This window comes from Neolamprologus brichardi, chromosome 13 (genome assembly GCF_056152115.1).
Source record: "Neolamprologus brichardi isolate AB-2024 chromosome 13, ASM5615211v1, whole genome shotgun sequence".
In the NCBI taxonomy this organism is placed as follows: Eukaryota; Metazoa; Chordata; class Actinopteri; order Cichliformes; family Cichlidae; genus Neolamprologus; species Neolamprologus brichardi.
The window spans coordinates 17957026-17969610 of NC_142116.1; the positions used below are offsets into that span (position 1 = coordinate 17957026).

Below are 12585 nucleotides of genomic sequence, written 5' to 3' on the forward strand. Positions count from 1 at the left end.
AAGCTTTGAAGATAATGGACTATGAGATAAGTCTTGGGTGTTGTGCACTGACACAGTACAAGTTAATTAGCACTGGGCTCCTGGTTGTAGAATCCAGGCTAACTGCAGTGCCAGAGGTGAAGATGTCTTTGTTGGTGAGGAAAAACTCCTCATTTAATGTAAGGAATTTACGATATAGTATACCTTTTTATATATATATTTTATCGTACTTAAATCATTGACATAAATCACTGTCAGAGTTAAAAAGTTTTGGTGGTGGATTCAGCAAAGTCTATTAACTAGTTTTGTTGAACAAAAAATAGTGACTGTTATCCTATTAATTTAAATCCTAGCTAGTTTTTCTGTGGACCGGACGGCCGTTTCCGGGGTCCTTCAGGGGGTCCTCGGACCCTCGTTTTGAGAGCATAGTTCTGGGCTCCTCGGGAAGCTTCTATGAGGAGTGAGTGAAGGAAGTCACAGCCCATGTTTGGAAATGTTCTCCCAGGGGCGCTGCAGCAGCAGCCGGTGGAGCTACAGTCAGCTGGACAGCTCGGAGTTGACCGCACACGGGATTTGTTTTTACTCCGGAACGGATCAGCCTTGTGACGGGTGTTCATCATCATGGCTCAGGCAAAAATACAGGCGAAGATGAACGAGGCTACCTGCAGCAAGTTCAGCAGGACGCTATCCATGGCAGATCGCTCGGGGCGGCTGCTGGAAAGTTTGGACCAGCTGGAAATGAGGTAAGTAACGGGCCTTAGCATGTGCTTTATGCTGAGCCACCTATTCAAGCATTGTCGTTTGTGGGATATATATGAGTGCTCACATTTTCTATAACAAGTTATTATAGCGCTTAAAATGTGCCATAAAAGTAGCTTTAATTTCTTAGCGGTTTTCCGAGAACAGTTAATGATCACATTTTACTATGTTTTATAGGTGGGTTGCTTTTGGTTCGTAGCTCACAGCCTCATAATCATTACTCTCGCAGTTTAAGGATGCTTTTCAATGGACGGTTATTGTCATGCTTTGTTGTCTCCAACAGGGTGGAGTCTTTACGCGAAGCGGCATCGGCCATGGAGCAGGAAAGGGAGTGCATCCTGGAAATGATTCAATCTCTACAGAACAGTCAAGAAATGCGTAACATCTGTGCTGGTGAGGCGGCTTGCTGACTATCACAACTTGAACTCAAAAGTCACGCGCTGGTTGATGTCACTGTGAACATATAGCCTCCTAGTATCATTTTGCTGTGTTTTGAATTCTTGTATTTTCTGCTCTGATGCCACTGCAACATTGTGATCCAATGAAGACACGCTTTGAAAGTTAACTTTGCTGTTGGGTGGAGGTGGGCTCGTGAATGTCTGAGGATTTAAAGAGTTCCACCCAAGTAGTTGTTTACAGCTCATGGATGTCATTTATACACCAAGCTCTATTTTAATGAAGGCACTAAACTAGGCTGAACATGCTCATTGAAAACCACCTGCAGTCTTTATCTGATTACCCGTATTTCTTTTTTTGTTTTGTTTGTTTGTTTCCAAAGAAAGCGTCCACTTGCAAAGAAATCATTACAGTGTACAGTATTAGGCAAAAGTCTTGAGCTACTCCTTATTTCTTTCTACGTTGACAGTAAAGTGGAAATAAGTGCAGTGATGTAGTCAAACATGCACAAATAAATGGAAATACAAAATATATGTGGCAAAACAGAATTTGGGCGACTGCCTTTTGTTCTGTTCTCTGTCAAAACGATCCCACCCTGCTTCAGTAATGTTGTGCTTTGGGCTCTGGGGAGTGCAGTCCATTACAGATAGTGTTCCACTGTGTGTTTCCTCTGTCTAGCTTTTAATCCATTAGCAATGTGTTTGGGATCATTGTCATGCTGAAAAATGAAGCCAATCAGATGCTTTCCAGATGGTACTGCATGGTGGATCAAAATCTGACGGTAGTTTTCTGTGTTCATAATTTATCAATTTTGACAAGATCCCTAACACCGCTGATACTTACTGCTGTGTCTCTTTCCTGACCTCCTCCATACATACTGATGACAGTTTGAGGCAGAAAATTCAAATTCAGCAGACTTGATCTGCTGTAGATTGTTTTTACACCAGCTGCTTAGTCTCTCAGAGAATTTTTTTTAGAAAGGCTTTGCAACAAGATGGCCTTGTAGATCTGAAGTGTAGATGTGCAAGCCCACCCTGTTGTTTTACACTGCATAAAATAACTGTGTCCCTGGCTTGTGGTAGACTGAGCACAGTCATGAACATGGAAACTTCAGATAATAAAGACAAGGGCAAGGATTTGAATTTAGATAAATCTAGCCAACATGCTACCCCTTACAAAACCTAGTTATCTGTGGTAAATGTATTTTTTCACTTAAAGTATATATTTTATTTTTTTTCCCATTTGTTGTGTCTCTTAGGAGAGAGAGAGGAGTTAACTTTAACTGCAGACCGTTTAATGGGCCGGACGCTGTCTGTGGAAATCTCTGTTGGGACAATCAGAAACCCGCAGCAGGAGGAGGCGCTACAAAAAGCCACATCCATCATAGATGAAATAGTGAAAAAGTTGCTGGACGACATGGAGGGGAGCAGGCAGAAGCTGCTGGCCCTGCACGCCGCATGTGTGACTGAAGCACCGGCCATTCCCATCGACCAGAAGTTTCAGGCCATTGTGATCGGTTGCGCTCTGGAGGACCAGAAGAACATAAAGCGGAGGCTGGAGACTCTGTTGAGAAATGTTGAAAATGCTGAAAAGAACATCAAGATTATGGATCATCAAAAACTCGAGAACACAAAAGCAAACGGTAGTCAATAAGACTCCTCACCAAAGCATTAAATGTGCCTTGAATGTTCGCTTTCAGAAGGCTGCTACTTGTAACAAGAAAAGTGAGCAACAAATATCCAGTTTTACCAAATCATTGTCATTTTTACATTGATCTACTTAATATTGGTTACTTAATGTTTATACAATGTACGCGTGTGTTCACATATGCACCTAGTGCAGTAAAAGATGCTGAACAGCAATGAATTAAATAAGTCTCTTTTTGTTTCATTGCCTCACTTTTAAATTTAGGTAGTTGATTTTGTAAGTGCACGCACTACCTCTTTGTGTGAAATCAACACAAGATATATGGATTTTAGTTTGTATTTGCACATATGAGTTTTATTTCAGATCACGTGTCAAAAAACGAAATAAACCTGTTGTCTTATGAGTGTCAGGCAGCGACTTCTTTAAATATACAGTACTCTTCAGCAGTCAAGCTCCCAGATGGTTTTCCTTGGACCTTCTTAAAGTTTTGATGACTTCATGCTGAGATCAGCATTTCCTCATTCCTTTTTTGTATTGGTTTCTTTTTAACCATTAATAAGATGAATATTCAATTTCTTGACAAGTCAGGGTTAAGAATGTTCTGCTATGAGCAGGGGACTTGATATTAGAGAGAAACACTTCCTTGGTCTTTGCTGCTAAATCAAAGTACTTACATGAAATATAGTTGAATTAAATGTTTTGTAGTTTATTCTTTCCTAGTTGGCAACAAATAATGGCGCTCTAAGGTCAGACTTGCAGACAAGTGCAGTGCAGCATGTGGCAAGTGCCTCTGTTTATTTAGGAATGTCCACACAGGTGGTGTAGAGGATAATCTATAGGACAAATTTAAAAATCGAGACTTACAACACTTAGTTGTTTTGTGTCAAATAGAAAAACAATGTCAGCAGAGCAAAGGGCATACAATGTTTTAAGTAAGTAAAGGTTGCCTTTGCCTAGGAGCCCTACACTTCACTCGCTCTTCCCCAGCGGATGGCATTTGAGCAAACTCATCTATTGTTTGGCATTTGGCATAAGGATATGAAATAACATAGAATATGAGGATCATGAGGTATGAGTTTCTCGTGTCAAGGTACTAAGAACAAGGCTAAACTTCTACACCCATGTTAGTTGTTTATTAACTTGTAAAACTGCCACAGGTACAGACACCATCTTTTATCCAAACTGTCTGCACTTCCAAATTTATCTAACCTTATTCACTGTAACTAAATGTACCCAGTTAAAATAATAACAACATTCTGGTTAAAGAAACTGTCATGAAATCATACAATGGATGCTCAAGAAATTTTTTTATTTATATCAGATCGCCACCAAACACTACCTCGCAAACAAAACAACAGACACACAGTTGTGTGTGACACAACAAAACTGCAAGTCGTGTCGTTTTTCTCAGGCTGAAAGCCAACACAAGTTGGTTTGTCTTTCTAAAGGTGTGAATCTGCTCATGAAGTCATGTGAGAAAAAGTAAAAGTAAAATTAAGACACAAAGATTACACCTGAGTGACAGCACTTAAGTATGGTTAGTTTTAACTGCTGATTCTTTAAAATTATACGCCATCTTAATGATAAAGTGCAGTGAATCAAGTCAGTCAAAAGACAAAGTAAACACAAACTAGCACAAGCTTGAGAAAAACATTACTTACAGATCTACTGTGAAGGCAATTAAAAAAAAAACAGCAAAAGGATGGATTAAAATGTGTACTCTGAAGAATGTAAACATTGACAAGGCATTGTAATGATTAAACATTCACTGATATGGGAGGGAAAAAAGGCCTGCATGCATCATAGTTATGCCACTTTGCTTGTCTTCAAAACAGCACAGTTTACAAAAAAAAAACCTAATGGGAAACTTTGAAATGTGACACAATCTTAGTACCAACGGTGTAACTGTAGAACACATTTTAAGCACCTTTTGGTATTTTCACAATAGAAAAAAATCTGAACACAGATCTGAAATCTTTTTTTCTTTTAAGAGTAAAGCATGCATGCACATGTATTCCCAGATGACCTATGTATTATAATTCCATTAGATAGCTACAACTGAAACTACTAAGGAAATGTTCATTCAAGACAGGAGATTTAATCTAAGACTTTTCTATATTACTAAATATTTTGTTGTGCTTGGTAAACCTGTGTAACCCAATAATGAGTTCTGAAAAACAGAAGGAAAGGTGAATACATTATACATTTCACAGATAGTTGTATTGAAAACTAAGGATTAGTTTGGGAGATTGTTTCTGGGAGTACTCGCATTTAGTTAGAAATAAATGTAATTTTCTTGCATAATCAGGCACACGTAAGCGCTTCAATAGCAAAACATCCCCTCTTGATTGCCAACTTTTTGTAACACCTTCTGAGAGCATTCGTTTACATCCCGCCCTAAACTCCACACCACAGGTACAGTACCTACTGAGCAGTGAGCTTTCATTTTTCTTTTCACTTTCTGGCCCCAATACAGCTCCTTTTTTATAGTCTGGAGAAAGTTCTTCACAATCCAGGTCAAAAAACTAATAGTTTTACTGTTTACTGTACTCTGACATATATATTCAAAGGTATAGAAATAATAAACAAAACAATGTAAACAACTGCAATCAAAAGCATAGTATTGTATTGTAACTGACAATTGGTTGTAACTTGAGGTACTATGATTGAAATAACAGAGTTTTCTTTTTAGTGTAAATGGTGTTTTATGTCTAAAATAATTAGTTTAACAAGTGTAAGCAGACAGAAAAAGGACTATTTTTGTGTCATTGGTTATTGATATTTGGTTACATACCTATATCTACGAGAGCACATGTTTAACCACAGCTCAGAAAGAGAAAATTTGGCACATAAGATCAGTCAAAGCTATTGTGCTTCGTACAAAAATACTTCACGCAGAGATTTAACTCAGCGTTCAATCAGGACGAAGAATATAGTTTGAAGCATTATCTGTTTAACAGTTAGAAAAATATGGAATAAAATAATCTGCTTATCTTTTATAATACATGCAAATGTATTGCACAGCTGAAATGTTAAACAGAATAACCACGTACAGAAGGAAAAGTCTCCACGGAGTGCAACTTTTGCTGTTACATACTTTGATGAGAGTCGGTATGTCAAGTTTCATTAAAACAAACAAACAAAAAAAGAGCAAAAGCCTCGGCCATAAGGGGGAAAATCCACCTGCACCAACAGCTAGAACTTCCGTTGTTTTGGGCATCATTAAATTAATAACACAACATACTGTAGCTGCAGTTGTTTCTTAAGGCAACCATTAGGAGGATCCAAGTATCTACAAAGGTTAAGTTTTGTGCCCAGATCGCTGATGAATATCCGAGACCGCAATACACCTATCAACATGGGGCGAGGAAGATGAACATTAGGTTAATAAAGTAATATAGTGTAGTGTAGTGTTTCCCAGTCTATGTGAGCTTTGGTCACTAACTGTGGCTACCTCAACAGCTTACAATAACGAGCAATCTAGTGTCAGAAATAACTGTTGGTCAGTAAAATGAAATGATTTTCTCTAGAGGAGGCTGCAGCTTCCAAAGGGATTTTTAGTCTTCTTGGTTCTTTGCTTGTTAGGACGCAAAGTGATGACTTCTCTGCCATTGCTGGAGCTCTGGTTGCAGACATTACTACTTGTTGTATTAAAAACACCTTTGGAAAAAAAAAAACAGAAAGAATGAGTAAAGAAACAAAAACAAAACAAAACACCAGAGCTTAAATTGTAATACGGAAAAAGATTTCTTACCTATTTTATTGCTTGTTGTGTGGACCACCTCCGTCTCCTCTGCTGTTTGCTGTTTGAGTCGCTGTAGATACTTCTCAGCTAAATACTTAAAAACTAAATGAAGACAACAAGCAGAAATGTTATGACAGTAACATTAAGAAACAAGCCATTTTACTTGCATCTGATCAGTTGTTCCGATTTTCAGTAACCTACCCTCATTCACATTTAGGTCCTCTTTCACTGAAGCGCGATAAAATCTTAGCTTAAGCCTCTTAGCCAATGCTTCTGCCTCCTCACTGCAGTACAAGTGAAGAAAATACAGCACTTCTTAATTTTCTGGTAAATTAACAGACTTATTTTCAATAAACAGTCAGCACTCTTTTCTTTAACAGTTAATTGCTTTTCTGTACCACAGAATCCTTACTTTTTTATAACAGTCTCTTCCAGGAGGTCAATTTTGTTTTGCACAAGAACTGTGGGAATATCTCCAACTTCTGCTTCCACCTTCTCCTTCCAGCTGTCAATAGCCTGAAATGAGTCCCGGTCTGTGGTGGAGAAGACAAGCACACATGCCTGCGCACCTGCAAAGTAAGATCACATACACAAACAGTTCACGTTCTCAAGCTGTTACATCTTGTAAAAAAAGCATGTTGCATAATTCATTGTCCGAGAGCAAAAACACAGATTGGATTTAAGAATAAGCCCTCTAGGAAATATATATGTATATATATACACTAGTGCGTACACTTTGGTTGAAAGCCTAGAAATACGGGAAAAGCAAAAGTTATTTGTTGCAGAGGTGCAATCTTACCGCGGTAATAGGCCTTAGTGATGGCATCAAACTCCTCCTGCCCAGCAGTGTCCCAAAGCATTAGTCGGACATCTTCATCATTTACACTAAAACGATGAGAAAAAAAATTGACTAGTTACATATTCATCCATCTATAATATCCTATTATATTCTACTCAGCACACTCTACTTGTTTTTCTATGTTAATAGACAATCACAAAAACTACAATTTTAAGACATTTTGAATAAAACATTTTCTTCAATAAACAAAAGTAATAATATATATACCGTAATTGTCGGGCTATAAGCCGCTACTTTTTGCACAAGCTTTGAACCCTGCGGCTTTTCTATGGATTGTCCATGATTTTTATGATATCGTAAGACGATTTGTTTTGTTTGTTCCGCTGTTGTACGGCACTACGTTGCCTGGCGGAAGGGCATGTGATCAGACACACAGTATCGGGTTCAAGAGTGGTATGTTGGTCACATGTCCATCCGCCAGGCAACATAGTGCCGTACAAGTAGCGCGAAAAACAAACTTCAAAGTAGCGCTACGCGTTCAGCGGGAGGCGTGGATGACGAGCGGCGATAAACTTGCGAAAAGCAAGTTATGCTCAACTCCACCGGTGGATTCTGACAGCGTGGAAAAGTGTGAAAACATCCATGATCACCAACGGATTTCGAAGGGCTGGACTGCTGCATGATGGAGAGGAGGACACCGCCACGGCCCTTCAGAGGGTGTTCGACTCTGACATTGACAACGAGGATTTGTTTGGTTTTGAAAGTGACAACGAAGGAAAGAAGCTGAGAGTGGATGATGTAGCCATCCTGAGCCTGTTCGTATCCGACACTGGAGAAAAGGACTTTGGTGGTTTTAGTGCGCAGGAAGATGGTGGTGAATGACTGACTTTTCTTCTTGTTAAAGCCGTGTCACTGCACCTGAGCCTAAAAGGTAGTCCAAATCTATTTTTCTGGTGTGCTGTAGGTTATTGTTATGTACTACATTTGTTACTCATTTATGAAGCACAGTACATGTTTCGTACTTGTAATTACCGCTACTTGTACATATACCTAAAAAGTTATGCAAATATGTACCCATAACTTGTTTTTCAAAATATTAATAAAAGGGGTGTGTCTCCAAACAACCATCTCTTTCCTGACAATTCCCTTTGTGCATATTCTCTTACATATGATAAGTCAACATTGAAACACCTGCGGCTTTTAGTCAGATGCGGCTAATGTATGTACAAAACAGGATTTTCCCCTGATTTTAGCTTGTGCGGCTAATATTCAGGTGCGCTTTGTAGTCCGGGAAATACGGTATATATTTTTTAAATTCTCGTCAAATAACTTTCTCTTGTAATTATTATTTATAACATGGAAAAACCACTGTGCTGTGGTTAACAAAATATGAAATAATAATAATTAATGTTAATTAAATAAAAGCTGAATATAATATAACAAAGTGGCCTTTTTAAGTAAAATGTCTCAAATTTAGTAAAATTCTGTTTTTTTAAAAAGAGTAATTTCTGATTAAACCTAAAATGTGGGTACCAACAGGATTCCACATTCCAATATGTATTTAATATTGTAAAACAATTTTATACCGATGAAGTTGTAGTTAGTTAACAGACCCTCTGTGACTTTGATTATAGACTATAACTGATAAATAATGTGGAACATCTTTCAAATGAATATCTTACAGTATCTGCCTTTCCAGGAAGTCCACTCCAATTGTCTTTTTGTAGTCTTTAGTGAAAATGCCCTTGCAGTAACGTTGGATCATACTGGACTTGCCGACAGCTCCATTGCCGACCACGACCACTTTGATGGCCACTTCCATGTCCTCCTCCAACATGGTGATGATGTCTGGCTGATTTTCTCAGTTCCACTGTGCCTGTATTGTTTCAGAGCTGTGATGGGAGCACATGTACCAGCTGAAAGTGTAAAATAAAATATTAGATACTACAAACAAAAAAACAAAAAAAAAAAGCCACACAAACACTGGACAAGTGCAACTCAAATGTGGTTTATGTATGAATCACTCACTTCAGAGACATTGTCAGTTGAACAAATATGATGAAAACCAACTTTGTTACTGAGTTTATAAGTTACTTATAAATGCTGTTAAAGTGCGGTTGACGATCAAGCAAATTAGCAGAGGCGCAACTGACTGCTACTTCTTTTTAATACTAATCAAACGTATTTTCAGTTTGATATGTCAATATACTGTTACAAATGTAGTTGTCAAAGCCTAAAAAATGTTTTACAATACATTTTTATAGCCAACAGTCACAACTCAACTTTTATAGGCTTAATAATATAATTATCATATTCGCCAGCAACACAAGCACTTCATTGCACTCTAAAACACGGTGTCACATACACAATGTCTGTAATTAGCTTTTAAACTGTTATGGGTGCACATTTTACTAACTGTTGTAAAACACATTTTCAGCTTGACTGGAGAGGTGGTTCACTATGTTTATTGTTCCATTAGTGCAGAAAACTGCAGACTCCGCATAGCAACCGGGTCCCCACAGCTATATATGTGGAGTGGCTGAGTGCTATGCTAAACAACATATTGTGGGAAAGCTGTTCTCAGTGGACACTGACAGCCTACTGTGTGACTGTAGTGTTCAACAGCCTGCCTGAATTTGAGTCACAATATGTATCTGTAATTGAGCTGAATGACACATCAGTTGGTATAACATGAAGGCAAAACACAGCTGAAAGTAGAATCGTATGCTCTTCTTTTAATGTAAACTTCTGGATTATTAAGTCTTGATTAAGATTAAGTCTTGACTTTGCATTTCACTTTAGTTGAGCAAAGACCTCCTCTTCCTTTCAATCAGCTAGTCCTCTCATATTCAAGTGTAGTCGGTTTGGGATTTGTAGTTTAAATATGTTTTATCATCACAGAAACTGTCAAACTGGGAGGTTAAGAAGCTGGTTATGTATTGTTTATTTATAACTACTATAAGTTCAGAACAACATGATTCAGATTTAAATAAATGATGATGATTCGCTTTAACAGTATTTGAAAATGAGATGTGAATAATTGTGCTCCTAGTATCAACAACAATGTGGGGCAATCTTTTTGCACTGTGGTCATGTCTTATACCCCACATTTCTGAAATGAATCACAACTCTCCTCGGGTGATCTCAATAGGTCATGTTAGAGCAAGGCCTCACAGAGGTTTCATTCTGAACCCCCACTGATGGTAATGTGAGTGACCCAAGTTGTTTTTGTTTTGTTTTTTTTTACATCTTGGCTCATTTGGTGACTCACATTATCAATAAGGATCACTTCCAAAAGGGTACCCCCAGGGTAAATACTTGTGCCTTTCCATCATTTGTTTTTTTTAAAGGGAAAACGCCTCTTGAAAGAAGTCCAGCTGCCTTCTATTTTCAAGCTCTGAAGAAGTGACTGGAAGGAAATATACAGGCCTACTGCATTTTTTACATAACATGGTAGCAGGGTATGTTTTGCATTGCTATGCACATAGTACTGAATTCTGCTCAGTATGAAGCAGATAATACACCCCCCTTGCTAGACAGTGAGTCATCTTCATAGACTCACCGTTACTTGTCCAGGCCTCAAGGCGGGGCACCACAATTTTTGAAGCAAAGACTGAATAACACAGATCAAAACGCCATGACACGCAACTAAGCTATTCAACTCTGTCGAAGACTTTTGCTATATGTAATGCGTTCATAGTCTCTGATGGGAATTAAGTTCGAAGTCAACTTCCCACTCCTCTTCTTCACTCAAATCCCTTGCCTTGGTCAAGATAAGACCTGTTGAATTGCTGAAAGGAGGCTCCCCTTGAAGTACAGAGCAGCTCCCGAGGTAGTGCATTAAAGCTGGGTGAAACAAACGGTGAAGAAATGATGGGAAAGCATGCCAAAGAAGCGTGCAGTTTCTTACCTGTAAAACGACGCTACAACTCATCCAATGACATTAGGCGAACTATGCAGTCAGCTAACCCACATCCACATATCTACAGCCTCCCGCCGCTCTTCTCCGTGGCAAGAGACGCAAGAGACTCCGCTGCTAAGGGTGCCTAGCTAAGATTAGCCACTTTTCACAGAAGAAAGACAACCTTCTGCTCCGTTCGCTAACGACTCCTTCCCTGTGTAGTGCAAAAACGTTCTCTCCTAAACTAAAGATACCGTTTATTGACTGTCAACACCTGAGGTCACTCTCATGACATTTATAGAATGGATATGCATTGCTGCCTATTTCAGTGAGCTACGTTGCGCGTGAGAGCTAGCCAGGCAGGCTGTTGGCTAGCTCGCTAGTATTTGTTGCTAAGCAGCAGAGCCAAAGAATGCACAAAGCAAGAGAGTCGGCGTGAACGCGCCTCTGTCCTCGGGAGTCTTGGGAACACTTGTAGTTCTCATATGTTAGCCCTAAAAGTCACGTCTGTTTAAACGCTGAATTATTGTCATTATCGCACATAGTTTTACCCGGCTTTGATATTATTTTTCTATTTATCTTCTACGCGTGTTTTATGTGGACGGATCACAACAACCAAGAAAAAAGCGTGTGAAAATTACTCACTACCGGATTAAAAAGTGCATTTTACTTCTTTTACTTTTTGTATGTGAAGTAAAATGCATGTTATAAAGCAGAAACACGGAAATGTGTTAAAAGGGAGTAAATGTACTTTCCACTACAGTTTCTCCCTTTCTGAATACGTGTCATGAAACTATCAGATAGTTAGTTAAATAACTTTAAATAACTGCAGCTTCATTTTTTTAAAGGCAGAAAACACCTAACCGTCTGCTGAGAAATTTGTAGCAATGGTTGATGTCAGTTAAAAACGTAACGACGTTTGTTTTTGTAGAGGTTCATTTTACTGTATGCATATGAAACTTACCAAAAATGAGCAGAATTTGGGTTAGAATTTTTGTTTTGTTTTGTTTATTGAGTTAGCCATAAAATAAACTAAAATGTCTCTATAATATAACATGACCATTTACCAATTTCTCTAAATACAAAACTTTTGTACGTCAAACCAGAATACTTTGGATTACATACAGTGAATAAAAATAAATGCGAAATGTCTGATCTATTTCGACCACAAAAATCATAGGAATAAATGACATGGAATTTAAACCTTTCCAGAAAGTGCTTTACAGAATATATTCTGTTTATTTTAAATCTAACATTATTGTGTCAAACATGCGGTGTTTCATTCATTCCTACATACACACCCGTATATCCATATGCAGTGTCTGTGTGAAGAGAAGTTTATATGCTAAGGACAATGCC

At 38.4% G+C, this 12585-nt stretch overlaps 2 protein-coding genes across 2 annotated transcripts; one reads left to right on the forward strand and one right to left on the reverse strand.

Annotated features, from left to right (window-relative positions):
- Positions 1 to 484: 484 nt before the first annotated feature.
- On the forward strand, positions 485 to 3008 carry bag2 (BAG cochaperone 2). Its single transcript, XM_006800749.3, has 3 exons — positions 485 to 722; positions 1022 to 1131; positions 2393 to 3008. Exons 1-3 carry the CDS (start codon positions 601 to 603, stop codon positions 2785 to 2787), a joined length of 627 nt encoding a protein of 208 aa, XP_006800812.1. The 5' UTR covers positions 485 to 600; the 3' UTR covers positions 2788 to 3008.
- Positions 3009 to 4071: 1063 nt separating this feature from the next.
- On the reverse strand, positions 4072 to 11640 carry rab23 (RAB23, member RAS oncogene family). Its single transcript, XM_006800750.2, has 7 exons — positions 11236 to 11640; positions 9008 to 9241; positions 7326 to 7411; positions 6939 to 7095; positions 6728 to 6810; positions 6536 to 6628; positions 4072 to 6441 (listed from the first exon to the last, which is right to left on the reverse strand). The coding sequence occupies exons 2-7, from the start codon at positions 9160 to 9162 to the stop codon at positions 6308 to 6310; spliced, it is 708 nt and encodes a 235-aa protein (XP_006800813.1). The 5' UTR covers positions 9163 to 9241; positions 11236 to 11640; the 3' UTR covers positions 4072 to 6307.
- Positions 11641 to 12585: the final 945 nt, after the last annotated feature.

What these genes read in the sequence shown, in the direction of transcription:
- bag2 (XM_006800749.3), top strand. Translation starts at nt 601, where the DNA reads ATGGCTCAGGCAAAAATACAGGCGAAGATGAACGAGGCTACCTGCAGC. An exon ending in TTGGACCAGCTGGAAATGAG is followed by an intron (nt 723 to 1,021) that starts GTAAGTAACGGG and finishes TGTCTCCAACAG; the next exon opens with GGTGGAGTCTTTACGCGAAG. An exon ending in AATGCGTAACATCTGTGCTG is followed by an intron (nt 1,132 to 2,392) that starts GTGAGGCGGCTT and finishes TGTGTCTCTTAG; the next exon opens with GAGAGAGAGAGGAGTTAACT.
- rab23 (XM_006800750.2), bottom strand. Translation starts at nt 9,162, where the DNA reads ATGTTGGAGGAGGACATGGAAGTGGCCATCAAAGTGGTCGTGGTCGGC. An exon ending in TTCCTGGAAAGGCAGATACT is followed by an intron (nt 7,412 to 9,007) that starts GTAAGATATTCA and finishes TCATCGTTTTAG; the next exon opens with TGTAAATGATGAAGATGTCC. An exon ending in CACTAAGGCCTATTACCGCG is followed by an intron (nt 7,096 to 7,325) that starts GTAAGATTGCAC and finishes CTTACTTTGCAG; the next exon opens with GTGCGCAGGCATGTGTGCTT.